At 44.0% G+C, this 26,362-nt stretch overlaps 1 protein-coding gene across 2 annotated transcripts in view; it reads left to right on the top strand.

Moving 5' to 3' along the window:
- The window catches only part of CTNND2 (catenin delta 2), a 1,103,557-nt gene that overhangs the window by 622,196 nt on the left and 454,999 nt on the right, over positions 1-26,362 (top strand). Inside the window, exon 7 of one of the 2 annotated variants that reach the window (XM_040262515.1) lies at positions 13,771-14,341. The exons of the other annotated variant lie outside the window; for it this stretch is intronic. Coding sequence (XP_040118449.1) covers positions 13,771-14,341 — 571 coding nt within the window. The remainder of the gene's footprint in view (positions 1-13,770; positions 14,342-26,362) is intronic. 2 annotated transcript variants of the gene reach the window in all.

Genomic DNA, 26,362 nt, shown 5'->3' with positions numbered 1-26,362 from the left:
AAAGGGTGCCCCTTTTGGATAGAAATCTGGTGGTGTGTGATGCTCAAGAAGGAAACGGCCTTGAATTCATTGCATCCAGGTCCCCACACACAGACTAACCCTGGAACTGTGCTAGTTACCAGCTCCTGGATCACTGCTCTTGAAAACACTGGTCTAGTCTATCTTCCTTACAGAAATCTGATAAGACACAAGAGGGAATGTCTAAAAAATATTTTTTAATTAATTAGAAAAAATTATTTTATATACTTTCATTTATCATATATGCAAAATAATTCTTATTTGTATATGTAAAAACATTATATAATGTTTGAAGTATTAAGTGATGTTATTAGCATAGAAAATGTTATTAAATCTTTTTAGCCTCATTTTAAATTATTAAAATAAGAATTGGAAGCTATAGGATTTTTTTCTCTAGGTACAGATTTTTTTCCTCTAAAAAGCATCCCATTCTTGAAAGGAACTCTCTTTTAATCTTCCCATCTATACTGAACTCTCTCTGACCATGATACACTGATGATGGTGGGATATATGTAATTTTGAATTCTTCAGGAGTAAATAAATGATTACAGACCTTTTTTAACCCTTCTGTCTATCCACACTTCTAGGTCTAATGGGCCAGAAATATTCATAAATAAGGGATAATTTATATTTAGATTAACTTATGAAAGCTCTGAATTTAGCTTTTGCCAGTTTCCTAGAACTTATAAGACATGTAGCTAGTGAAGCAATAAAATTCTACTTTTCTTTTATTTTTATCTTGAACTACTTAATACTCATCCTTGGCTTCCTCTCATAAATATTTAAGACCCCTGTAATCTGAGTTAAAAACATTAAGTCAAATGAAAAAAAATCACATTTCCCCTAGCTGAGCATCGTGGAAAATGGAACAATCAGTATCAAGAGAAGAATCCATTCATTATCAGCTTAACTTGATATGCACTCAGTTCATACTTAGCTCTGTGAGGACTGTTCAGTCAAAGCTTTCTTACTTATAAAATCAATAGTTACCATTTACCGAGACCCGGAAGTAATCTGTTTTACATACAACCTCTTATTTACTCCCCACCACATTTACATTTTAAATTTAAATTATCATTTACATCTTAAATATGCAGAAACTCAAACTCAGTGCATTCAGAGGAGTTGTCAGGCACCATTTTAAGGTAGCAGAAGTAAGAATGGGAACAGAATCTTAACTGAATTGAAGCCTAATCATTTCGAGGGAGTGTTTCATAGGTTTCCTTTTATATATTGACTGTTTCAATTAAATGTATCTACAGCTTGATCCTAGTAAGAGCGCTACACATGTAAACCAGCAATATGCTGATTTATCTTCTTCCACATTGGAGTTCTACTTGTTGGAGTTCAATGCATGGGAGTAAAACAGTAGCAGCTCAAAGAACAGATTGGGCCTCACATTAAAAGTCTGCTTTAAAGTTTAATCACAAACTGTAACTTGGTTGTGAAGATATCAAAGCTGTGCATTTGAAGGCATCTATCAATGTGCATATTCAAGGTGAGAACTTCAGTTAGAGTCATAGGTTACTGGTTTGCACTCATTTATCTGACAGGTGGGTGGTTGCAGTCTGAATATTCAAACAAGGGGGTTGTTCTAATCTACTTGGTTAACAGGATGGAGGCTACTGGTGTTTTGCTGAATCCTATTTATTTTAGCAGAGCATCAGATCTGGGTACCACGATTCACTCTCAGCTTCAGCATGCTGCAGTATGAAAGGCATGTTTTAGCGTGATTTCAAAATCATGTCAGAGAAATGCTGAACAAGTACACCAGCACTTTTACTCAGCATTTAGTGTGCTACCCTTGAAATAAGGAGGTCACATGTCATCCCCGTAACATCTCCTTTGCTGAGCTTGTCCTGAGAATCCCTGTCTTCCAGTGGTTTCCCAGAGCCCTGTGACACGTTCTTTTCAATATTCTAAATTGTATTCAAGCTCACTTCTGCCAAGCTATATTAAATTTTAGAATATCCTGTCATCATCGAGTGCCAAAAGGGCTACGAAAGTTCAAATAATGGCTCACAGATGCCAGACCAGGTTAATAAGGTCAATAACCAAGTAACACAAAAACATTTCATTTTAGGGAACCTAAAAAAAAAAGTGTAATTCTAAAGTAAAGCAAATGGTTTTCTATCTGGCTCACAAATCATGTCAGACTATAATTTCAAAGGAGCATCACAAATTTTCAAAAATTCTGGTGTCAACTTTTAACCAATACTAGTTTATTCAGCATGATAGATGTTTGTGGGGTTATCATCACCAGGCTTCACATCAGGCCCTGGTGCATGGTCTGCCTTGTCCTACCGTGTCAAGCTGAGTCACAGAATTACCGTACAATTCTAGTTCTCTGGCGTGACCCTAACTGAAGTCTTTGAAGGTCATTCTCCTCAGACTCTAAGATGAATTCACAGGACTCGGCTGGAGGAGAGTATAAGACCCTTCCCATCATATCCCAAGGCCTTTCTGGAAAGTCACTTGAGCTGATTCAGTTATGCTTTGCCCACTGCTACATTCCACTTAGCTATCCTGCCAGCTCCCCTCCCCATCCAGATGTGTCGACTATCCCTCCATCCCTCCCTTCTTCCTCCAAGTCAACCTTAGCCTTCGTAGCTCCTGGTAGATGCCGCCAATCAAAATAGAGCTGTTTTTTCAGTTGCATATATATATATATATATATATATATATATATGCAATTTATTCCCTAACACATAGGTCCCTCCCTCCCCCCAGTTCCTCATTGGCTGAGTACTATGGGACATACAGTCTTCCTCAAGGTCACCTAAGTTTCATTATTTCCTCATAGGGTATCCTTCTTTCTCCCTTTCCAACTTACATCCGCATTTTTCAAGAGACTTTCTTGCTGGTTTATCACTTCCCCCAACATCCTGTTTGCCTAGGGACACTGCAGGCGCACGAACTGTGTCTCTCCTGCAAGTCATTAGGCAAGTTTAGAGCCAGGACACAGGCAATGGGTGGAGTCCTATCTCTTTAGGATACAGTCTTATCTCCCTCCCCCAACCCTAACTTTATCTAAAGAACCCAGGCCTCAACTTTGTCATGTCCGCAAGTTTAGCTGTTAGTACTTTTCCACTCGGCCTTAGCTACTGTGTCTCGAAAATGGACCACTTCAAGTGTCTATTTCTTACAGTAGTCTCATCAAGTATTTCGTTCCTCAGACTGACAAAAGAAGCAAGAAACAGAGCATATACACCTGCACACGGAACACTAGTAAAAAAGTACAGGAACCGGCAGATTTTAAAACCACTTTCATCTTGTCCAGCAGAACTAAAGTGAGCCTGTGCACCTTATAATCGTAGAAAATGCCTGCTTCCTGCAGGAGATTAAGAATTGCATGATTGTTCTGTAAAAATAATACTCGAACAATGGTAGATACACTAGAAAAAGAAGTAAGCTTTTTGAGAAGCAAATGACCGTTTCTTTTTGATCTGGCCTATTTAATGTGGCACTGACTTTTAAGTCTTGAAAGTTCTCATGTGCACTATATCATAATAATAAATATACCATCTGCTCACTTCTGCCAGAAGTTGATGAGTTTTGAACATTGCTTATTGGTGCACCTTCATGCTAGGTGGATGTGAAGGTCAGGGGATGGAGAACTCTGGATGGCAGTAGGATAGAGACAGGGACATTCGTGGTCCCAAGGAGGACCCAACCCTCCAATGAACACTTACATCTTGATTGCTGAATGCAAAAAGTCACACAGATGCCTAGTTTGACGTCATTCCAGTTTGCTGAAATAGGAAAGAAGTTGTTGGTGGGTGGCACCTGTAAAGAGAAAAGTCACTAAAAAACTTGGAAAACACAAAATTGCTGAGATGTCTTTAGTGTAGAATGTATGTATTTATACTGCATTTACAGGAGAAATCATGTCATTTTGTACGCTTTGTCTGGCATATCTGCGGGAAACTCGCACTTTGTTTGTAAGAGCATTTTCAGATAATTACGTGTTGGAAATCCTTTCTCAGTGCTCTGCTGTAAATTTTTACCCATTTTCTTTTTCCAGTAGAAATATATTTAATCTGGTTTCAATAGCTGAAGCATTTCTCATTGTGGGCAGTGTGCATATGTGATTTACCATAACATTTCTTCTTCTGTGCAAATGTTTGTGTTATTAAAGTTATACTAAATGAGCCTCTTGCTGAAATAAAAGTTTTATGTAGTGTATTTTTGCCAAGGCTCATGTTTCTTAGAAAGAGTTGCCATCAAAAAGTCCCTCTTAAAGATAAATTTGTATGAGACTCATGTCATTGCTTTAATTTTTTCTTCTCTGTTTTCTTTCTTCTTGGTTGTTGTTCATTCACTATGTGTCGGACTCTTTGCGGCCCCATGGACTGCAGCGCACCAGGCTTCCCTGTCCTTCACCATCTCCTGGAGCTTGCTCACACTCATGTCCATTGAGTTGGTGGTGCCATCCAACCATCTCATCCTTTGTCACCCCATTCTACTTAGTAGACCATAGTATTGGCCACATGAAATACTTCTGAGAATATTTATTGGTAGTGACCCTAATCATAATTTTATTAAAGTGAGGTTGGAGAGAAGGAAAAACCAGTACTCTTCTCATAAGGTGGCCAAAGTACTGGAGTTTTTTCAGCTTTAGCATCATTCCTTCCAAAGAAATCCCAGGGTTGATCTCCTTCAGAATGGACTGGTTGGATCTCTTTGCAGTTCAAGGGACTCTCAAGAGTCTTCTCCAACAACACAGTTCAAAAGCATCAATTCTTCGGCACTCAGCCTTCTTCACAGTCCAACTCTCACATCCATACATGACCACAGGAAAAACCATAGCCTTGACTAGACGGACCTTAGTCGGCAAAGTAATGTCTCTGCTTTTGAATATGCTATTTAGGTTGGTCATAACTTTTCTTCCAAGGAGTAAGCACATTTTAATTTCATGGCTGCAGTCACCATCTGCAGTGATTTTGGAGCCCCCAAAAATAAAGTCTGCCACTGTTTCCACTGTTTCCCCATCTATTTCCCATGAAGTGATGGGACCGGATGCCATGATCTTCGTTTTCTGAATGCAGAGCTTTAAGCCAACTTTTTCGCTCTCCTCTTTCACTTTCATCAAGAGGCTTTTTAGCTCCTCTTCACTTTCTGCCATAAGGGTGGTGTCATCTGCATATCTGAGGTTATTTATTGGTAGTGACCCTAATCATACTTTTATTAAAGTGAGGTTGGATAGAAGGAAAAACCAGTACCTACAGTATGAAAGCCTGTACTTCCCTGTTCGTATGAGTGGCTTAGGGGCCCTGGGGCAGTGGATCCACTCTGCTGTTGCTGTTCAGTCACTAAATCGTGTCCAGCTCTTTGTGACCCCAGGGACTGCAACATGCCAGGCTTCCCTGTCCTTCACTATTTCCTGGAGGTTGCTTAAACTCACATCCATTGAGTTGGTGATGTTCTCTAACCATCTCATCCTCTGCTGCCCCCTTCTCCTTTTGCCTTCAATCTTTGCCGGTGTCTTTTCCAGTGAGTGAGCTCTTCACATCAGGTGGCCGAAGTAGTGGAGTTTCAGCTTCAGCATCAATCCTACCAATGAATATTCGGGGTTGATTTCCTTTAGCATTGACTGGTTTGATCTCCTTGCAGTCCAAGGGATTCTCAAGAGTCTTTCCCAACACCAAAGTTCAAAAGCATCAGTTCTTCAGTGCTCAGCCTTTTTTATGGTCCAACTCTCACATCTGTACATGACTACTGGAAAAAACCATAGATTTGACTAGATGGATCTTTGTTGGCAGAATAATGTCTCTGCTTTTTAATATGCTGTCTAGGTCTGTCCTAGCTTTCCTTCCAAGGAGCAATTGTCTTAATTTCATGGCTGCAATTACTGTCAGCAGTGATTTTGGAGCCCAAGAAAGTAAAATCTGTCACTGTTTCCACTTTTTCCCCTTCTGTTTGCCATGAAGTGATGGGACTGGATGCCGTGATCTTTATTTTTTGAATGTTGAGTTTTAAGCCAGCTTTTCCTCGCTTCATCCCAGGGGTAATGACTTCAGGGATGGCGTGTGGACTCCCCACAGAAGTGTCTCTTCACTTTATGTTTCATATGAGTTTTCACTTAAAGCAGTGCTCCTCAAAGGAATTGCTAGACAAGGCACTTGATGATTTTATTTGGCCATTTCTGAAATCAGATCTTTTTCACAGAACCAGAATTTTCTATCTCGGGAATTATTTAAAGAGAGGCCTTTCTTCTGAAGACAGTTTCAAAAGAGAAGTTATTGAGATTTTGGAAGCAGTGATGGTAGTGTTCAAGCAAATTGATTTTCTCCCAGAGACTCAAAGGCACAAAACCTACTTTGTGGGTGTAGATTCCTTTTAGTGGCATATTACAGGCACATTTCATCTAAGACATTGGCATTTTGGAGTTGGTGCTTTCTTCTTGTTTCCAAGTTGTGAGAGTAAATGGCTTTGTCCATAGTCCTGTACAAGCCTGGAGCTCTGCAACAACTTACCCTAATGAGTTCAACACATTCTCACACGTGTTAATCAGCAGCACGTAGCTGATATTACAAAATCATGTTACCAGATCCTCTGGTTTGGCAATGGATTTCTTCAAAGATGTACATAAAGATGTACACCATAAAGTCACGTACACTGTTTTTTACTTTCAAAAGTTATTCAGGCTTCTTTGCTCATTGAAAGAATGTTCCCCTGTAATTGATGTTATTTTTCTCATCATTTATTCCTCTCTGCATTTGCACTCCTTCAGACACTAGCCAGACCTCTTCCCACCAAACCCACTGCTACCTTCCCACGTTTGGGCTCTTCTGTGGCCCTGGCCTGATGCCTTGTCTCTATTTCCCTCTCCTTCTCTGCCTCTTGTGATACTGATTTTGTCCTGGAGCACCACTCCGGGCAGTGACTTCCATCCCCACAACCGGGGTCACCTCCAGAGGAGAGAAACCCTGAGATGACTTATTAGGTTCACGAGTGTGATGGATATGCCAGGAAGATGAACAGTGATGAATACAGACTGCTGATCGCTAGGCATTAGGCTCCCATCTGTGAAGCCTCGGAACACAGGTTCCAGCCTCCCATTGCTGACATCTCTGACCCAGCTGCCTAGCATTCTGGGCAGACATTCCCTTTGACCCAGAGTTAGGGGCCTCGCTGACGTTTCCAGGAAACTTGGCAGGTCTAAATGCATCTTCACAAGGACTGCTTGTAAATCACAGGTCTGCTTTATAAAATGCGGTTTTGCTTGGTGACACTGCTTACTCATGATCCGAAGTCAAGATTCCTTGCAGAGTTCAGCCTGCCAAGTCCCTAGTGAACTGGCTGTAAGCGCTGGGTCTTTGTTTTGTTTTTTTACACGTGGCCAAATCCCCAGAGAATGAGGCTTAAGTAAGTTTCCAAGTTTGGAGAATTTTTTCCCCCTTATCACCCTTACGCCATCTCTGCTCCTTTTACAGAAAATACAACCTGGAAAGGTCAATAGACAACTATGTGGGTGTTAAGGTCTATGCCATGTTCTGGCCCAAGAGCGCCATGTTTAGGGGATTGGAACTTCCCAATAAAAAATAGTGTAACTGTGAGCCAGATAGTATTCTGAAACAAAAATTTTCCTTTTTTTTTTTTTTTAATCTCCAAAGAACGTCAAGATAAAATTATTCCATGTAGGAGGACTGCAGAGAGAATTTCAAGAGAAAACTTCATATTTTTACATGGAATATAATAGGCTCTTGTTAATGGATTATTGAATTAATGAGTGAATTGCTGCATGGAACTTGAGTACTTTTAGTTAATGGGAATAATGTATATATTGCCTAAATTCCTACTTCAATATTCTTCCTACTACACTTTGAAAATACATTCTCCCCTTAAACACTTTTGTAAAATAGGCATAAATCCACTGCATAATTACACAGTGAAGTGAAGTGAAATCGATCAGTCGTGTCCGACTCTTTTTGACCCCATGGACAGTAGCCTACCAGGCTCCTCTGTCCATGGGATTTTCCAGGCAAGAATACTGGAGTGGGCTGCCATTTCCTTCTCCAGGGGATCTTCCCAACCCAGGGATCGAACCTGTGTCTCCTGCATTGCAGACAGACACTTTACCGTCTGAGCCACCAGGTATTCGGCATACCACATGTAGACATACACATTATGTAAAAATAACCACTGTAATATATCCTAAATCTGACCCACCTGACACTCATATGTAAACTATAATGTAGATGAAATACTTCATCTTATAAAAGAACTTTGATGAGTTACATGTATTGTTTATGTCTCATTAAAACACACACACACACAATCTTTTTTTTCCCCCTTGCAGTACAATCTACATAAAATGTCCATAGAAATTAGAAGTAACATCTTATTTTTCTCTTGATCATTTTCCATAATGGGAAGCAATAAAGGAGCAACAAGCAATTTAACGTGCACAGGACTCTGCCTATAGGAAATATTTAATCGGAGCATCTACTTAAAAATGTTCCGCTTCCTTGTCAATTTCACATAGATGGGTTCCCCACTTTGGAGGGATGCAAAAGGCAATTAAAATAGTCCTTTGGTTTGAGACTGATTCAGACTGATGGAAGTGACAATCCCAGTAGGAACTGCCCTGGTCAGTAATACATACTGTGTGATCCAGGACAATAGTTGGGCTCCATCTTCTTAAAATATTTCCAAAAATTCTTATGTCACCATTTATTAAGGATCTCATCATCAATATAAAAAATTTTCAGTGCACATCACTTGTACACACACATTTCCAAATATTATAGTAGGATGTAGTGGTCATTAGTTTTTGTTTTTTTTTTTACAGTTTTATTTGTAGTGCTAACACATGTTTAATGAGGAATTGAGCTTCCATGACAGCAAAGTAGATGAAATTCTCTGTGTGTTGAAATGTGCTTATGTTATTTTTAATCCAGTGACCTAGCCCATAATAAACCACCCTATGAATTGTATAGCTGTCTTAAAATGTATCCCTAAGAGTTGCTAAAAAGAAATTACATAATGGAACAAAACATAAACATAAGAGTGGAGAAAAACTCCTAAAAGATTACTGTTCTATCCAACCGAGGCTAAAAAACAGATTTTTCTCTTTAGCCAAAGAACCATTCTTAGGGACTTATTCTTGTGTAGGCTAATGCAACAGAGTATTATACCCCCAGATTATTTATTAAAAACTGCAGAGGGCCTTATATAACTGTGCAATCCAGGAAAGTAGCCACTAGACACATCTAACTATTTAAATTTAAGTTAATTCAAAGTAAATGTATGTGAAAATTCAGTGCATGTGTCTGGACCCATGCATCTATTGGCTACCATATTGGACAGTACAGATATAGAACATTTTCAACATAGACAATAACTATCTTAAAATGTATATGGAATTTTATTGTTTTATTGTGCTTAATTGCTCAATCATGTCTAACTCTATGTGACCCCATGGACTGTAGCCTGTCAGACTCCTCTGTCCATGGGGATTCTATGGAGTGGGTTGCCATGCCCTCCTCTAGGGGATCTTCCCAACCCAGGGATCGAACCCAGGTTTCCTGCATTGCAGGCAGATTCTTTACCATCTGAGACACGAGGGAAGCCCTAAATTTAAATTAATTCAAATTAAATGTATGTTAAAACTCAGTGCATGTGTCTAGGGCCCAGGCGTATATTGGCTACCATATTGGACAGTACAGATATAGAACATTTCCAGCATAGACAATAACCAACTTAAAATGCATATGCAATTTTATTGTCTATGATGTTTTGCTTATTAAAAAGCTTACTGGCAAAATTTCACCAAGAGCGATCCTATAATATTTTAAAAAGTTTTTGAATTGCTGCTGTAGCCTGTCAACATACCTGGAAATAGTGTCGCTATTCTCAAAACTTTTACAGATTTGAGAGCCATTTAAGAAACCTTATGAATAAGATTCAGCAGAGTTAGCACTTTTCCAACTGGAAGTTCCAAAATATTAAAAGGAGAAATAAAGTATTTTCACAGTTTATTCAAGGTTTCCCTGGGATCCATGTTATTCTAATACTTAAATACTAGAATGTCACACGATGTTGTTTTAATTTATATTAGTATACATTAGTATTTATTTTATCGAAAGCTATCCTACTGAGGAAGGCTTCCCTGGTAGCTCAGACAATAAAGAATCCTCCTCTCAATGCAGGAGATGCAGGTTCGATTCCTTGGTCAGGAAGATCCCTTGGAGAAGGAAATGGCAACCCACTAAAGCTTTCTTGCCTGGGAATGCCATGGACGGAGGAGCCTGGCAGGCTACCATCCATGGGGTCACAACGAGTCGGACACGACCGAACAACTAAACCACAATGATGCTACTGAGGGAGAGGGTATTTTTTGTCACTTAGGGTTATTAATGTTATAAATCCAAGACATAACAAAAAGTATTTGTTCTCTTGTAAGAAGGGGACTCTCTGGGACCCTCGAGGCTTTCTTGTGAGCAGGGACCCTCGGGGTTCTTTCTCCTCCTCATGTCCCTGTGAGAAAGATTCCCAGAAATTCCTCTCAGAGGCTTTTCTGTCCCTTGTCAGCTGGGTTCTGCACAGCAGAATGTTTCTTGGGCCCCAGGAGAGCTTCCAAAGAAAAGTAAAGAAAGATGGTCACTCTCCATAGCTTAGCAGTAATTCTCAGATAAACAGCATCTTCCAGGAGATTGTTAGAAATGCATACGCTGAGGTCCACTTCAGAGCCCTGAATCAGAATCTCTTCTAGATCAGAGGCTTGCACACTTTAAACAAGCATCGTGATCACCCTGAAAACGTGATAAAAGGCAGATCCCGAGGCCCCTCCCCCAGAGTTTCCCACTCCGTAAAGATGGGGTCATGCGGATGCTGCTTCTGATTGATCCGGTTGATAGATCGGGGACCACATTTGGAAAACCACTGCTCTGGGGCTGGCTCGTTCTCATGTTCGATGCTACTCTGGAATCTCCTGATGAGCTTCCCAAAGCCTGATGCTTGAGTCCCACCTCCAGAGTCTCTAAATTAAATGGCTAGTGGATACAGCCTGAGTACTGAGTTGTTTTCGTTTGTGTTTTCAAAAGCTTTCCCAACAATTATAATATGCAGCTAGGTCTGAGAAACATAGGCTATGTATTTCACGCTCAGAACTTCTCCTAGGAGGGAAACACAACTGGATGTGAGCAAACCCCCCCCCCCCTGCCCCCCAGTGATTCTGGAAGATTCTAGACTGTATCTCCGGGATCCAGGTGAGCACACCAGCTGTGCAGAGCTTCTCCACCATGGAATCCCTCAGGTCAAAGCCTTGGGACCAGCTTTGTTAACCATTCCTTCATTTATCCCACAAACATTTATGGTATCTCTGCTATGAATCTTTCTTGTTCTAGTTACTTCTTTGTTCATCACTGAACAAAATCATGGAGCTTACATTTTACTTTCATCCTTACTGTGAAAGTCAAAATAATTACATTGTCATGCTGAAGAAAAACCAGAACTGGAAAGTAGTTACAGCAATAAATATACATTCTATTTGGAAAAAAAATTTTTAAGTATTGTAATAGAGGGAAGAGACTTCATTTTAGAAGTGGGCTCAATGTCGAAAACAAGGAAAAGGAGGAATATCAACCTCTGGGTTGAGAAGATTCCCTGGAGGAGGGAATGGCAACATGCTCCAGTATCCTTGCCTGGGAAATCTCATGGACAGAGGAACCTGGGGGACTACAGTCCATGGGGTCTCAAAAGAGTCAGACACACCACAGTGACTAAACAACAACACAGCCAGGGAGCAGGTTGCAGGTCAGTAATGGATGATTACTACCAAGAAATGTCAGGGGGAAGGGTATTCTGGCTAAACTGACTTAGAAGGATTCTTGCTAGAACTGGAAAATGCAGAGCCATGATGAGAAGAGAGTTCAGAGGTGCCTGACCTCTGAGAGTTCAGAGCTTGGTCAGGAGAGAAACTGCGTCAGTGGATTGATACACACATACACACAAATATATAGAACACATATATCATGTATAAATACACACATATACCCACATATGCGATATATTCATGTGTAAATAAATATGTGCTCCCCCGACACACCCCCCTCACACAGACTGGTTTTTAACAGACTCTAGAAGGCAGTGGCACCCCACTCCAGTACTCTTGCTTGGAAAATCCATGGACAGAGGAGCCTGGTGGGCTGCAGTCCATGGGGTCGCTAAGAATCAGACAGGACTGAGCAACTTCACTTTCACTTTTCACTTTCATGCATTGGAGAAGGAAATGGCAACCCACTCCAGTGTTCTTGCCTGGAGAATCCCAGGGACTGGGAGGCCTGGTGGGCTGCCATCTATGGGGTCGCACAGAGTCGGACACGACTGAAGCAACTTAGCAGCAGCAGCAGGACACTTTTAATAGAGGATTTTGTTGTTGCTCCATTAAGAGCTTAACTTGAAACTGACATTCTGGATAAAATTTGGAGCCTGGCGCTGTGTGCTGATGGAAGTGCCCGGGGTCAGTGTGCTACTTGCCAGTTGCCATTCCAAAGCGGGTGGAGAGGCAAAACTGAAACTTTTAATAACGGAAAACATCTGTTCAGTCTGTCTCCCCCACGTCCCTCCATCTCACGCGGGTCCTCCTCCCCACCTGTTTCCCACCCCTAATTTCAAATACTGCCTTCCCAGCTTTCTCTCTTTCTGTGGACAGTCCTACCTCCTTTTCACACAGGCTTGTTCTCAAAAACTTTTCTGCTCCTCCGGGAAAGCCTGGAAGATCCCAGAGGTCCGGCCCAGAAGTGGTTGACAATGCAGTGTTTTCATTCGAATGCAAATTTGTCTCTGGACCGGATTCAAGGAAAGTGCTTTCCCCTCCAACTGTCTCTCCAGCTCCACCCCGGCCCTTGTTGTCTTTTGTGTTCTTGTAAATAAATGAGAGGCGACTGGCTTTCAGTGTGAAGACACAGCTGCAGGGGGCTCTTAAAAGCGAGCTGGAGAGAGAGAGATGCTAAAAGATTTGGAGCCTAGCGTTAAAATCTAGAAAAGGGAGGCTTTTTTTTTTTTTATAAGTCTGTCCATTTACAATCGCTCTGCTTCCTCTGGACATGCTTTTTGTAATGCTTGAAGGCCCAAGCATATTTATTCCGACTTCATTATCTCCCCCTCCTTTTAACTTATCCACCAAGAAGAGTCAACGGGAAAATGACAACAGAATAAACTCCACGAAGTTATGTTTATTTCTTACGGTTCTCCAGATAAGTATGCGACTTGGTCAATCTCAGAGGTAGAGACTGTATCCGGTGAAATGCCCTGTGCGGGTCGGGAGGCGGTGGGGGCGGGGGGTGAAGAGAAGGCTGAACGCCTGAATTTCTCAAAGGAACAGACCCTGATTGCCTTCAGGTAACCTGCTGAGTGGCCTTTTCAAAGCTTCCGGGGACTAAAACGCAATGCCTCTGCCCTTCCAGAAACCTCTGAGATGTATAAGCAGCATCCGTGTCACACTTGTCGGAGGGGATCCCCCATCCCATCCCCTGGTCAGCCGCCTTTGCTCTCCGGGTTTTTCCTCTTTTTTTTTTTTTTTTTTTTGGTGGGGGGAGATGAGCCCCCCTCCCGAGCGGCTCGAGGGGCGCCCGCATCTCCTCCCGGCCCCCCGCATCCCCCACGCCGCGCGGCTCGGCTTCCCGGGTCCCGCGCGCCCGGAGCCGCCCCGGGCGGCGCCGGGGCCGGGCGGCTCGGGGCGCGCGGGGAGGCTCCCTCCGCATCCCGCTGGCTAAGAGCGCGTGTTCTCTGCTCTCCCGCGCACAGGGCACCACGAGCCGCGCGGGGCACCTGGCGGGGCCGGAGCCCGCGCCGCCGCCGCCGCCGCCGCCGCCGCGGGAGCCGTTCGCGCCCAGCCTGGGCAGCGCCTTCCACCTGCCCGACGCGCAGCCCGCCGCCGCCGCCGCCGCGCTCTACTACTCGAGCTCCACGCTGCCCGCGCCCCCGCGCGGGGGCTCCCCGCTGGCCGCGCCCCAGGGCGGCTCGCCCACCAAGCTGCAGCGCGGAGGCTCGGCCCCCGAGGGCGCCGCCTACGCCGCGCCAGCGCGCGGCTCCTCGCCCAAGCAGTCGCCCAGCCGCTTGGCCAAGTCCTACAGCACCAGCTCGCCCATCAACATCGTCGTGTCCTCGGCCGGCCTGTCCCCGATCCGCGTGACCTCGCCCCCCACCGTGCAGTCCACCATCTCCTCCTCGCCCATCCACCAGCTGAGCTCCACCATCGGCACGTACGCCACCCTGTCGCCCACCAAGCGCCTGGTCCACGCGTCCGAGCCGTACGGCAAGCACTCGCAGGAGCTGTATGCCACGGCCACCCTCCAGAGGCCGGGCAGCCTGGCAGGTAAAGGGCTCGCCGCTCGGCACCCCCACACCCGGGGGCGGGGGCGGTGCGGGGGGCCGTCTGGACGCGCGGTGGGGGACCGTGCGGGAGGCAGGCAGACAGACTTGCAGCTGGAGCAGACTCGGGCTGGGCTTGATGGTGGGCAGGTGTGTAGCATCCTCTGAAGGTAAGGCAAGCGGAGGGCCTCCCTAGACAGGTTGTGTTAACTAGCATCTGAACTCAAATCTACCGGTTGCTTCTGTTCGGAAGTGGTGCGTTCTGTTTTCTTTCTGTCTCTCCGTCTCTGTCTGTCTCCCCTCTCTCGCTCTCTCTGCCCCTTCCACCCCGCCTCCAATCTGCAGATGTCCATCCTAAGTCACATTTAATAAGCAGTCACAAAGACCTGTTGAATGTATCCAGAAAAAAAGAGCACAGAGAATAAAAACGACAGTGTTTCTATGATTTCTCTGCACTGAGTTGCAGAAAAAAAGTAAGGAGTTTTCTTACTTAGAGAGCAGACTTTCAACTTCCAAAGATTTCAATAGTCGTGAAAAAGTTACCTGTGATGAATCGCCCTGGAATTTTTACTACTGTGTAGTGGGTTGAAATGATTATGTTTTGTCTAAGTGTAGTTACTGAGAAAATGAAAGGAACTTCCAGACCTGCCATTGAGATTGCGTAGATCCCAACAATGGGGAAAAAGTAACCAGTGATGAAGTCTCTTGAGTGTGTTGCCTGTTTATTAGGAGGGATGGAGTGGGGAGATTGGGCTCAACGGGTTTTGGGGATGAAACCTGCTTTTCCTTGCCAGTTTGGAGGAGGTGACATTTCTGTGGTCCTTACACCCATCAAAGACCTGGCTGAGCTGGGGATTCACTGCTGATTAACACCATATGTTCAGCTTAAACAAGACACTGTGATTGAAAGACTAATGTTTTGTCTCCTGAAACACCTGACAACAACCCCAGATTTATTGCTGATTTTTTTTAACTTCTTATGAAAGTAGTTGGTAATTGTGTCACTCTAGTAACAGATGCTGCTCTCATATGTTCCCCTTCTTGACATAAATGGATGCCTGTGAAGATAAATAGGATAAAGAAGAGGAACTTGTTGCATACAGGAGGCAGGTGCCCAAGGGCTTTCTAAATTCTCACGGTAATCGCCGGTGTGGACTGGTCTGGCCTAACAGGACGCAGGCAGGAATTCTGCTGCCCCCAAATTACGCTAGGTATGCTGCCTCTCTCCCTCACTCCTTCTCTCACTTTAATAGAATTTTGGAAGTAGCACTCATGATGTCAACCTACTGCCAGTGTTCAAATGCCTATTATGTAGGTAGGGACTCAAGAGTGGCAGTCTGGTTGGAAGAGCGGCCTAAGAGAGACCTGTATGGAAACGTAGTTTAGGGAAGTTGGGAAACTTCATTTTAGAAGTTTGCAAAGTAAGTTTCTAGATCGTGCAGGGAGTGGGGACCTGGGGAGCTTGTGAGAGACACAGGCCCTTGGACCCTCTTCCCAGCCACCAGAGAGTAGAGGCACCTGACTCCTAGATGGTCCCAGTGACTTGTCAAAATCCCATCTGTTCCCTGCAGAGACCCAGGGAAGAAACCAGGAGCCTTAACTTCCGTCTCTTTGTCCCAGTGATCAGACTTGGGTGCTAAACTTGGCTGGGTTCCACTCAATCACAGTACGAAAAACAGGGAGTGTGTGTCTAGTGGAAAGGTGGTGGGGTCAGGGGGGTGGGAGTTCGGGAGGGTGCGATGGGGCAGGATGAGAGCCTGACTTCTCCTAGTGTTACTGAATGTAGTGCTGGGCTGTGCTTAGTCGTTCAGTAGTGTCTGACTCTTTGCAACTGCACAGACCCCCACCCCACCCACCCAGGGTCCTCTGTCCATGGGATTCTCCAGGCAGGAGTACTGGAGTGGGTTGCATGCCCTCCTCCAGGGGATCTTCCCAACTCAGGAATCCAACCCAGGTCTCCCACATTGCAGGTGGATTCTTTACCAACTGAGCCACCAGGGAAACCATGGGAGAGGCTTTAAAAGTGTATGGGCTTCTTCCCAGGTGGAGCTAATGGTTAAGAACCCACCTGTCAATGCAGGAGACAGGAGACATGGGTTCAGTCCCAGGGTAGGGAAGATCCCCTGGAGAAGGGCATGGTAACCCACTCCAGTATTCTTGCCTGGAGAATCCAATGGACAGAGGAACCTGGTAGGCCACAGTCCATAGGGTCACAAAGAATCAGACATGACTGTTGTGACTTCGTATGTATGCAAGTGTTAAGGAGATCGTTTATACTCTGATATCTGGAGTGAATGTTTCTGAGGAAATGATGTGTCTGTGTGTGTGAGAGAGAGAGAGAGTGTAAGGAGTCTGTCCAGAAATAAGGACCTTCAGGTGCTCATCACAAGCCCATGTGCCTTCACTTCCTTCTTCATTTCCATCCCTTCCTCGCATTGTCTGACCAGATTTCATTTTTTGCTCCCTGGTGGGAAAAGAATCAACATGCCACTGATGGTTCTTGATTCTTGAGCTACAAGAAGCACTTTTAATGTTTGAGTTACTTTGTTTCAAATGCATACTTTTAAATATTCATTGAAGACTTTTTTCAAGCAAATTGCTGCTGGTGGTTTTTGAGTTTCAAATTATTCTATAACTCTGCATAAATACTTGGGTTGCATGAGATCATGAGATCATTGGCCTTATTTAGAATTTAGCAAAGTATGGCCCATGAAAGGTGTGGGGACTGATTCTGACAACTATGAGAACTCAGGAGCGTTGGAGCTTTTGGACTCTGTACCTGAATGTGTGCTCTTGATACTGTTCCAGGCATCGTAAAGTTTGGAGCCACCTGGTTTGCTAATTGAAAGTGCAGTTAAAAGTCGAGCTTGAAAAAGAGCTTTTGCATTTTCAGGGTTGTGACTTTGGAGATTTGTCACTGATGACTAGGAAGTGTGAACTCTGGGATAGATAGTGATTTTCACTGTTGAATACATTAATCCCTTTAATTATTTGTTAAGCACCTCTTATGTACTGGCACTGATTTGGACCCTAGGGAAACAGAATTGATCAATATGAACCAAAATCCTTGGCCTCGTTTCAGCTGGAGAATATAGAAAATCACAGGCATTTTTAGCAGAGTGACCAAGAAAAGCTCTAATGAGAAGGTGACTTTTGAGTCAATTATGAAGGCAGTGAGGATACTTGCCATATTAATACCCAGCAGAAGGGCACTCTGAGCAGAAGGAACAGTGAGTTCAAAAGCTGGAAAATGGACGTGTGTCTGATATGTTTGCAGAATGGCAAGGACACCAGTAAGGGTGTGTCAGAGAGAAAGAGGGCAAAGAAATGACATAGACGCTAATGAAGTGACCAGCAAGGAGTGGGTGGAAGCTCAGATCAGGCGGGGCCTCAAGGTTTGGGGATGCTGACTATACCCCATCCATGGGAGCTGTTGAGGATTTGAGCAGAGGAGTGACACAGTGTGACTTAGTCTATAACAGAATACGCTGTAGAGGATCAAGGGCAAAACCAGGAGGACAAGTTGGGAGGTCCCTGCAGTAAGGTAAGCAAGAGATGATGATGGCTTGGGGGGCAGCATGGAAGCATTGGAGGCTGTGAGGAGTCATGTAGTCCTGGGTGTGTAGATAGAGCCCAGCTGACCAGATTGTCTCCTGGACTAGGTGATGATGGTAAGAGAGAGGACTCAAGGATGCCTCTGACTCAACAACCAGAAGAATGGACTCAACCACTGACTGAGATGGGTCAGGATGCAGAAGCATCTGGTTGGGTTTGGAGGCAGTGGCTTGGAGATGGGACATCTGGCTATCAGAAGGCACGTGTGAAGTAGACAGGTGAATACACAAGTTGGAGTTCAGGGGAAGGCCCAGGCTGGACATAAAGGAGTCATAAGTAGTTGGTATTTGAGACTGAGAATCTTAAAGGAGTTTCTGCATAGGAAGTAAGTTTAGAGAGAAGAGGACCATGGGCTGAGCCCAGATGCCTCCCACAAGTGCAGAAGTCTAGGAGTAGAACAGGAACCCAAGCAAAAGAAAGAGATAAGCCAGACGTGTAGGTCAGTGTCATTTCTTGGTGCCAAGAGAATATCATGTCTCCTGTCGTTTCCCACAACTTTATGAGGTCAGCGTGATTTTTACCTCCATTGTACAGGTTTGAAAACTGAGGCATATCATCAATGATAAATCCCTTACCCAGAGTCACCTTAGCTGGAAGTGACAGGGATGCAATTTGAACCTCCATCACTATCACTTTGAATCCAGCATCTCTATAGTCTTCAATACACATGATAGATGGTTGTTGTTGTTCATTTGCTAAGTCTTGTCTGACTCTTTGCAACCCTGTGGACTGCAGCACATCAGGCTTCCCTGTCCTTCACTGTCTCCCAGAGTTTGCACAAACTCGGGGCCATTGAGTCAGTGATGCCATCCAACCATATCATCCTCTATCCTGCCTCTCTTCTCCTCCTTCCCTCAATCTTTCCCAGGATTAGGGTCTTTTACAGTGAGTTAGCTCTTCACATCAGGTGGCCCAAGTATTGGAGATTAGAGGTATTGTACGTTCCTGAAGAAAGACACCAAGGACATAGAAATACCATACACGTTTTCAACTTATTTAAATGACTAGTGATTTTTAAGAAGCAGAAATATCTCAAAAATATGTCAACATCCTGTTGACTATGACTACAATACCAATTTTTGTTCAATTCTGTACCGCAGATAACATAATCCTTTCATTTTCTGGTTTAAAGCAAAATTAATCCTGTTAAAAATAGAAATCTGAGTTGTAAATACATATTAAAGTTAAGTCAAACATCAGAAGCTTATTTTTAGGTAAAAATGAAATGGATTAAATGAAGATTCTTAGCCAATGATTGTCATCAAAACTGACCTAATAGGAAGAGGAATTTTTCCAGGCTTGTCCCTCTTGTACCCCTGCCAAAGAGACATCAAACTCACTATTTAGAGGGGATCACACACTATAAACCTCACATTCCACATTCTTGGAGATCTGATTCATTCCCTGATTTGTTAATACTTTCAGGTGCACCTGTTATAAGAAAGAAAAAAAAAAAAGCCTAATCCTATTTAAAAGCTTTGCAGTCTCTGCTGTCAGTTTTCTCAGAGGAAACCCGAGGTCTCCTCAGGTAATAAGCAAGTTTGTTTATCACGTGGTGCTTGGGACATGGTCAGAATGCAGTGTGATATCTGACTGCTTCTGCCCTTTTAAATTGCATTTCCTATATTTGAACAATTCTTGTGAACCTTCCAACTCCCCCTTAAGTTAAAAAAAAAAAAATCCTAGTTTAGATTTACTAGTTAGAATGTGATATTTCTGTGATATCAATCAATAGTAATCTTCTTTCCAAAGTGGTTTACGGCTGGCTGTCAGCCAGAACTTCCTGGGGTTCTTTGGCACTCAGCCTCACTGGGGACCTCTTCTCAACTGCAGAAGCTCCAGTGCTTTCCTTGCTGGCCACACCCCTCAGTCCCAGCCCCTCATCAGAACCTCCTGCTCTCAGAGCCCAGGCCCCGCCCAAGCGTCTTTTCCTGGCTCAGAATGTAAAATAGATCTGTCTCCTGCACTGTGCTCTCAGCCATCCTGCACCCCAGAACACTTTGTGGGAAGAATGGACTGATTCCTACTCATGGACTGTCTCCAGCTTCCACCAACAAAGTGATTAATCAGCCAGCCAGCCAGCCATTTACGCTCTACAATTCTGGGATCCCAGTTTATAGCAGGGAACCCTTATCTGTGTGGTCCCCTGGGCCCGCTGTCTCCGAGGAGGGCGGATACTAAAATCTCTTCAGCAAACCTCCGTTCTTCTTGCTGCTGCTGCTGCTAAGTCGCTTCAGTCGTGTCCGACTCTGTGCAACCCCATAGACGGCAGCCCACCAGGCTCCCCCGTTCCTGGGATTCTCCAGGCAAGAACACCGGAGCAGGCTGCCATTTCCTTCTCCAATGCGTGAAAGTGAAGTCACTCAGTCCTGTCCGACTCTTAGTGACCCCATGGACTGCAGCTTACCAGGCTCCTCCATCCATGGGATTTTCCAGGTGAGAGTACTGGAGTGGGGTGCCATTTCCTGTTCCCTAACTGCCTCCCTCTTTTTGGAGACCCAGACTCCAAGACATTCCTTTGAAAACCACTCTGTGCAGCATCTGATTGCAACATAGTGTCTGATTTCTGTCGAGTTGATGTCCATCCAGGTCAGATAAGCAACAGGGAATGTATCGTTTCATCACCCATTTTCTGTACAGTGAGTAGCTGGATCAGGAAGTAAATGTTTGGGATGCTAGGAGCCACAGAGGCTTTCCTGATGGGTTCCTTTTTGTCAATTCACAGAAACAAGTATCTTCCCTTCTCTCTCTACCGCCTGGTGACCTTGCAGTTAAAATGGGGTAAACAGGTCTTTTTGTTCTTTTGAGAGCAGCATCTTTATGTAGCCTTCTAGGCTGGCCTGTTCAGTGTTTGATACTTATATGATATTGATCATGCAGTAATTTAACTGAGAACATGTACATTTTAAGAATGACAGTGCGCCTTGGAGAACAGTTAAGGTGACATGACCCTCTCCACTCACTAGCCTCTCCGAGCCTCAGACCCTGTGAAATATAGAATACAGAATTAAATACAATGGGAAATGAAGTCACAGAAGAGACAGAACAGAGAGACTGGAAGGTGGTTGTCACCAACAAGCAAGTCATTGAAAATGTTCTAGAAAGCAAAATAGATAGGAGTGATAAGCAATGAAAATGGAAGTTTCTCCTGGGAATCTGCAGGTCTAGGAGGTGGACCAGCTGTCTTGTATGATACTTGGACAAGCTCAACCTTAAGAGCTGGGGTGTTGGAGAGAAGTGAGGCTTGTGATGGAGGGATTTAAAGTCAGCGCTTGAGACCATGATTCCCTCCTCCCATCTCATCCCCTCCCTCCTACCAAGATGACGACCTTGTGGCCAGTGCTTACTCCAGGCAGAAGACTGGATGTGGTCTCTTGAAGAAACTGAACAAAGTGCCTGAGAAAGGTAGACTTCAGTTATGGCAGTCGGTGGCCTAGAGAAAGTTCACTTCATACAGGCTTCTGGGGTGGTGAGCTGACACCCGGAGCTGCCCTCCACTGTCTCATTCTGCAGAAGAATGGCCAGCCCATAGGCTCCACTCTTCTCATCAGTTCTAATACAAAGACACACAGTGAAAAGCATTTCTGTTCATGCCATAGCAGAGTAAGCCAGCCCTGGGTTTCTCTTTCTCAAATAAGAGGAATTACCAAGGATTACTAAGGAATTTGGGTGAATTAGTGGCATGAAAAAGAAAACCAGAAAAGTGAACTGTCTCTTGGAAGAAACAGAGATGATTTATAGAACAGGGAGTGCAGGATGAAACGAGACAAGCTAAAACTTTAGGTTTAGGACTGAACAGGATTTAAGAAGATCTTATATTTATTAAGAAAGAATTGAGTTGCTATGTGAAAGGATCAAAGAACAAGAAAATCTTTTGGGTGCTGTAAAAATATAACTACCCACATTAAAAAATTCGATAGAACAAGTGGGAAATAGTCAAGGAAATCACTGGGAAGGCAGCACATAAAGAGCAAGAGATAGAGAAAACTACAGCAAGAGCCGTAAAGGAACAAACCCAGGAGATCTGACATGTTCCTGCAGCCTCAGAGAGAAAAATGCAGAAAAGCAAATTATCAGTGGAGTAATGCAGAGCAATTCCTAAGACCTGGGGGACCTGCGTGTATCCTCATAGAAAGGACCCTTTGCTTGGAATAGAAAATATTTCATCTTCTGCATCATGAAACTTCATAGCACCAACATAAAAAGCCTCTGAAACCTCTAGAGAGGAATAAAACAGATGGCACCTGACTTGCAGTAGTGATGCTGGACGGAAAAGAACATTCAGGTGATGTCCTAAAAAAATTCCAACCTGAAGAGCCTCTTGATGGAAGTGAAAGAGGAGAGTGAAAAAGTTGGCTTAAAACTCAGCATTCAAAAAACTAAGATCTTGGCATCTGGTCCCACCACCTCATGGCAAATAGATGGGGAAGCAATGCAAACAGTGAGAAACTTTATTTTGGGGGGCTCCAAAATCACTGCAGATGGTGACTGCAGCCATAAAATTAAAAGACACTTTGCTCTTTGGAATAAAAACTATGATCAATTTAGACAACATATTAAAAAGCAAAGAAATTACTTTGCCGGCAAGGGTCCATCTAATCAAAGCTGTGGTTTTTCCAGTAGTCATGTATGGATGTGAGATGGACTATAAAGAAAGCTGAGCACTGAAGCATTGATGCTTTTGAACTGTAGTGTCAGAGAATACTCTTAAGAGTCCCTTGGACTGCAAGGAGATCCAACCAGTCCATCCTAAAGGAAATCAGTTCTGAACATTCATTGGAAGGACTGATGCTGAAGCTGAAACTCCAATACTTTGGCCACCTGATGCAAAGAATGGACTCATTGGAAAAGACCCTGATGCTGGGAAAGATTGAAGGCAGGAGGAGAAGGGGATAACAGAGGATAAGATGGTTAGATGTCATCACCAACTTGATGGACATGAGTTTGAGCAAGCTCTGGGAGTTGATGATAGATGGGGAAACCTGGTGTGCTGCAGTCCATGGGGTTTCAAAGAGTCGGACATGACTGAGCAGCTGAACTGAAAACCCATGCATAGCTCAATTATCCATCATCTCTAAAAAAGAGTATGAGATATTTTCAGACTTGCAAGTGCTCATGAAATCTGTCTCCTAGGCACCCTTTCCTAAATGTGACCACAATTGGAATATGTATTCTTACCTAAATAAGGGCATAAAACAAGAGGAAAGCATGGTACCCAAAGAAGCAGCGTGTGCTGACCAGAAGGGCTGTGAAGAGCTGCCTCTGAAGGAGTCAGGGTGGGGAGACAGCTGAGTGGCAGGAAAGACGGGACTGACGCATGAATGTGGACAATCACAAATGGAATATCGGGGGAATTCCGGAGGAGGCTGCGTAATTTCAGTATTTAAGAAGAGAGCAAATAGAAAGATGAGTAAGAGTAAAGAATTTACTTGCAGTCCTATTGAGTTTCACAAATACAGGAGGCAGTGGTCACCCGCGTGGACTGAGGAGCTAGACAGATGTGTGCGCATATCTTGATTCCATTACTTACCAGCTTCATGACCCTGGATAGCTGGGTTGAGCCCAGTAAGTCTTTACTGACCACTTATCTTGTGCTGGGTGCTCTCTCAGGTGTGAACACACACCTGTGAACATCAGAGGCCAAAACACCTGTTCTGTTACAGGTGATGGTCTGATGCTGATAGGATATTAGATGGTAAGAAATGCCAGGGAAAGGAGGACTGAGAGAAGCAGAGATGTCCTAGGGCAGGGTGGCCAAGCTCTCCACCACATGTCCATTAAGCAAACACCTGGATATACCAGACAGAGGGAACAGCCAGTGCAAAGGTCCTGAGGTGAAATCATGCCAGGCTTGTTTGGGGAACAGGATGGGGCTTCTCTGAGATTGCTTGCATTTCCTACAGTGAGGATAACAGAGCTGCAGCCATTATACTATCATAGCAAAGATCATATGAGATTGATAATCAGGCCTATCAATTGCTTATTTGCCTGTCTGCATATTAAAAGTGTCCAGTAGTGATGAGAACTCTGCTCCCTCTGTGGGTTCACTGATTAAATCTTTTGGGGATCAAGAAACTTATACTTCCATGGTTTCCACTCAAGCTGCCTCTGCTGTGTATCCTGACCACACTGACTTTCTTTGTTAGTAATACCGTATGAATGAATAAGAAATAAAGGGGCTTTCCTGGTGACTCAGTTGGTAAAAAATCTGCTTGCAGTGTGGGAGACCTGGGTTCGATCCCTGGGTTGTGAAGATTCCCCCGGAGGAGAGCATGGCAGCCTACTCTAGGATTCTTGCCTGGAGAATCCCATGGACAGAGGAGACTGGCAGGCTGCAGTCCATGGGGTCACAAAGAGTCGGACGCAACTGAACGACTGAGCCCAGCACACACATGGATGCATAAGGGTTTCCCAGGTGGCACAGTTGGTAAAGAATACGCCTGCTCAATGCAGAAGACCCAAGAGAGGCCGGTTCGATCCCTGGGTCAAGAAGATGCCCTGGGAGAGAAAAATGGCAGCCCACTCTAGTATTCTTGCCTGGAGAATCCCCATGGACAGAGGAGCCTGGCAGGCTACAATTCATGGGGTCAAAAAGAGTCAGACATGACTAAGCGTGCACAGACACACGTAGATGAATAAACCTTGTGTGGTGAAAAAAAAGGGAGGCTCAGCAAATGGTAACTGTTGTTACTCTGCACAATCGTTGTATCAGCCGAGTCTATTGGGCATTCACATTTAAATAAGATGGAGCTCATGACTCCATGGTTCTCCCTTGACAGGAAGGGGTAGTGACATCATTTCAGAAGTAACTTGTGGTATCAAGAGCTATGAGAGAGGACCAGGGTCTCAGGACATCCCTGGAGGGAGAGGCATGTCCAGGTAGGAGAGATGGGGAAAGGGTCCCTGAAGAGGCAGGATTTGGGGCTGGATTTAATAAAGTGCAGCTGAACAGGTTCAAATGGGAGAAGAGGATATAGCTAGGGAGGGATGGGTTAGATGTTGGTTAAGTGTATGAAACATCTTGTAAGCTTCTTTTCACTTGGAGTTAGGACCCCAGGGGCAAGGGAGTGACTGTTTGAGATGATGGAGATTGGAGGCAAGGTGAGGATGTGAGGAGATTGAAGAGGAATGGATTAAAGCAAGGACCTGATATTGTGCAGTGTGACCAGAAATAAATGGGGTTTAGTCACTAAGTCATGTCTAAGTCTTGAGACCACATGGAGTATAGCCCATCAGACTCCACTGTCCATGGGGTTTCCCAGGCAAGAATACTGGAGTGGATAGCTGTTCCACTGTTCACTCCAGGGGAGATCTCCACGGATCTTCCTGACCCAACTATTGAACCAGACTCTCCTGCATTGCAGGTGGATTCTTTACCAACTGAGCCATCAGGGAAGTCCCACCAAAAATAAGTAAAAGAAGGACCTTACTGCAGACACAGGGAGCTCTTCTTAATACTCTGTAATAATCTATATGGGGAAAGAATCTAAAAAAAGTGTGAATATACGTGTATGTGTAACTGATTCACTTTGCTGTACACTTGTAACTGACACAACATTGTAAATCAACTGTACTCCAATAAAAATAATTTTTAAAAAGCAGGGGACAAGTTCTCCGACCCCAGAAATGAGCCAGCTCTCAGGATATTTCCCTCTGCCCTCATTGAAAAACAGGCCAGGTAATGTACGGCCATATGTTCCCCTGGTCCTGGACTTGGCAGTTACTTATTTCTTCAGTCCTGCTGATCACGTGGACAGCTAGTAGAGAGAGTCGGCTGGCAAATGCTCATATATAATGAGGAATCAGAGAAAGAAGTAACAGAATGGCTTCCTAGTGGGGCCCCAGAACCCAGCAATGGCAAAGCCTGGCTTGCGTCTGAGCCCTGGTGTGAGTTTCTCCCGATTTTCAGGCCCCATGCCTCTGAACTAAAAGTCGAGGGAACACTGATGATAAAGTACTTCTGGTTCTCTGTGGTGTTTATGCATTTTAGGTCATAGGTATGGATTAATTTGGGCAAACAGGTATCTGTGGTAGCCACTCACGTTAAGTGTCAGCATCAGTTCAGTGATCTTAGTTAACCAGTATCTCCACCTTAGAAAATAGGAAGCTTCTTTTAAACATTTTTTTTTCTTTTAATCTAGGCAAGAGGGATTATGGAGAGACCCAACTCTTTTAGTAGCTGTGAAAATAGCCTCCAATAATTAATAACTCAAAAGCTTTCAGAATGGAGTTTATTTGCTACCCAACCTGTGTCAAATCCTTTCTGCCATGATATTTAACCAATGTGCATTTTTATAATTTTTTAAAAATTTATTTTAGTAAAGTATAGCTATTTACAAGGTCATGTTAGTTTCATTTTGTAATTTTAAAAACTTGGTTGTATATTTTAGTCCATGATGTACAGAATATA

The sequence above is a fragment of the Oryx dammah genome, unplaced genomic scaffold (assembly GCF_014754425.2).
Source record: "Oryx dammah isolate SB20612 unplaced genomic scaffold, SCBI_Odam_1.1 HiC_scaffold_20, whole genome shotgun sequence".
Lineage (NCBI taxonomy): Eukaryota > Metazoa > Chordata > Mammalia > Artiodactyla > Bovidae > Oryx > Oryx dammah.
This window is presented reverse-complemented; position numbering and strand designations above follow the sequence as displayed.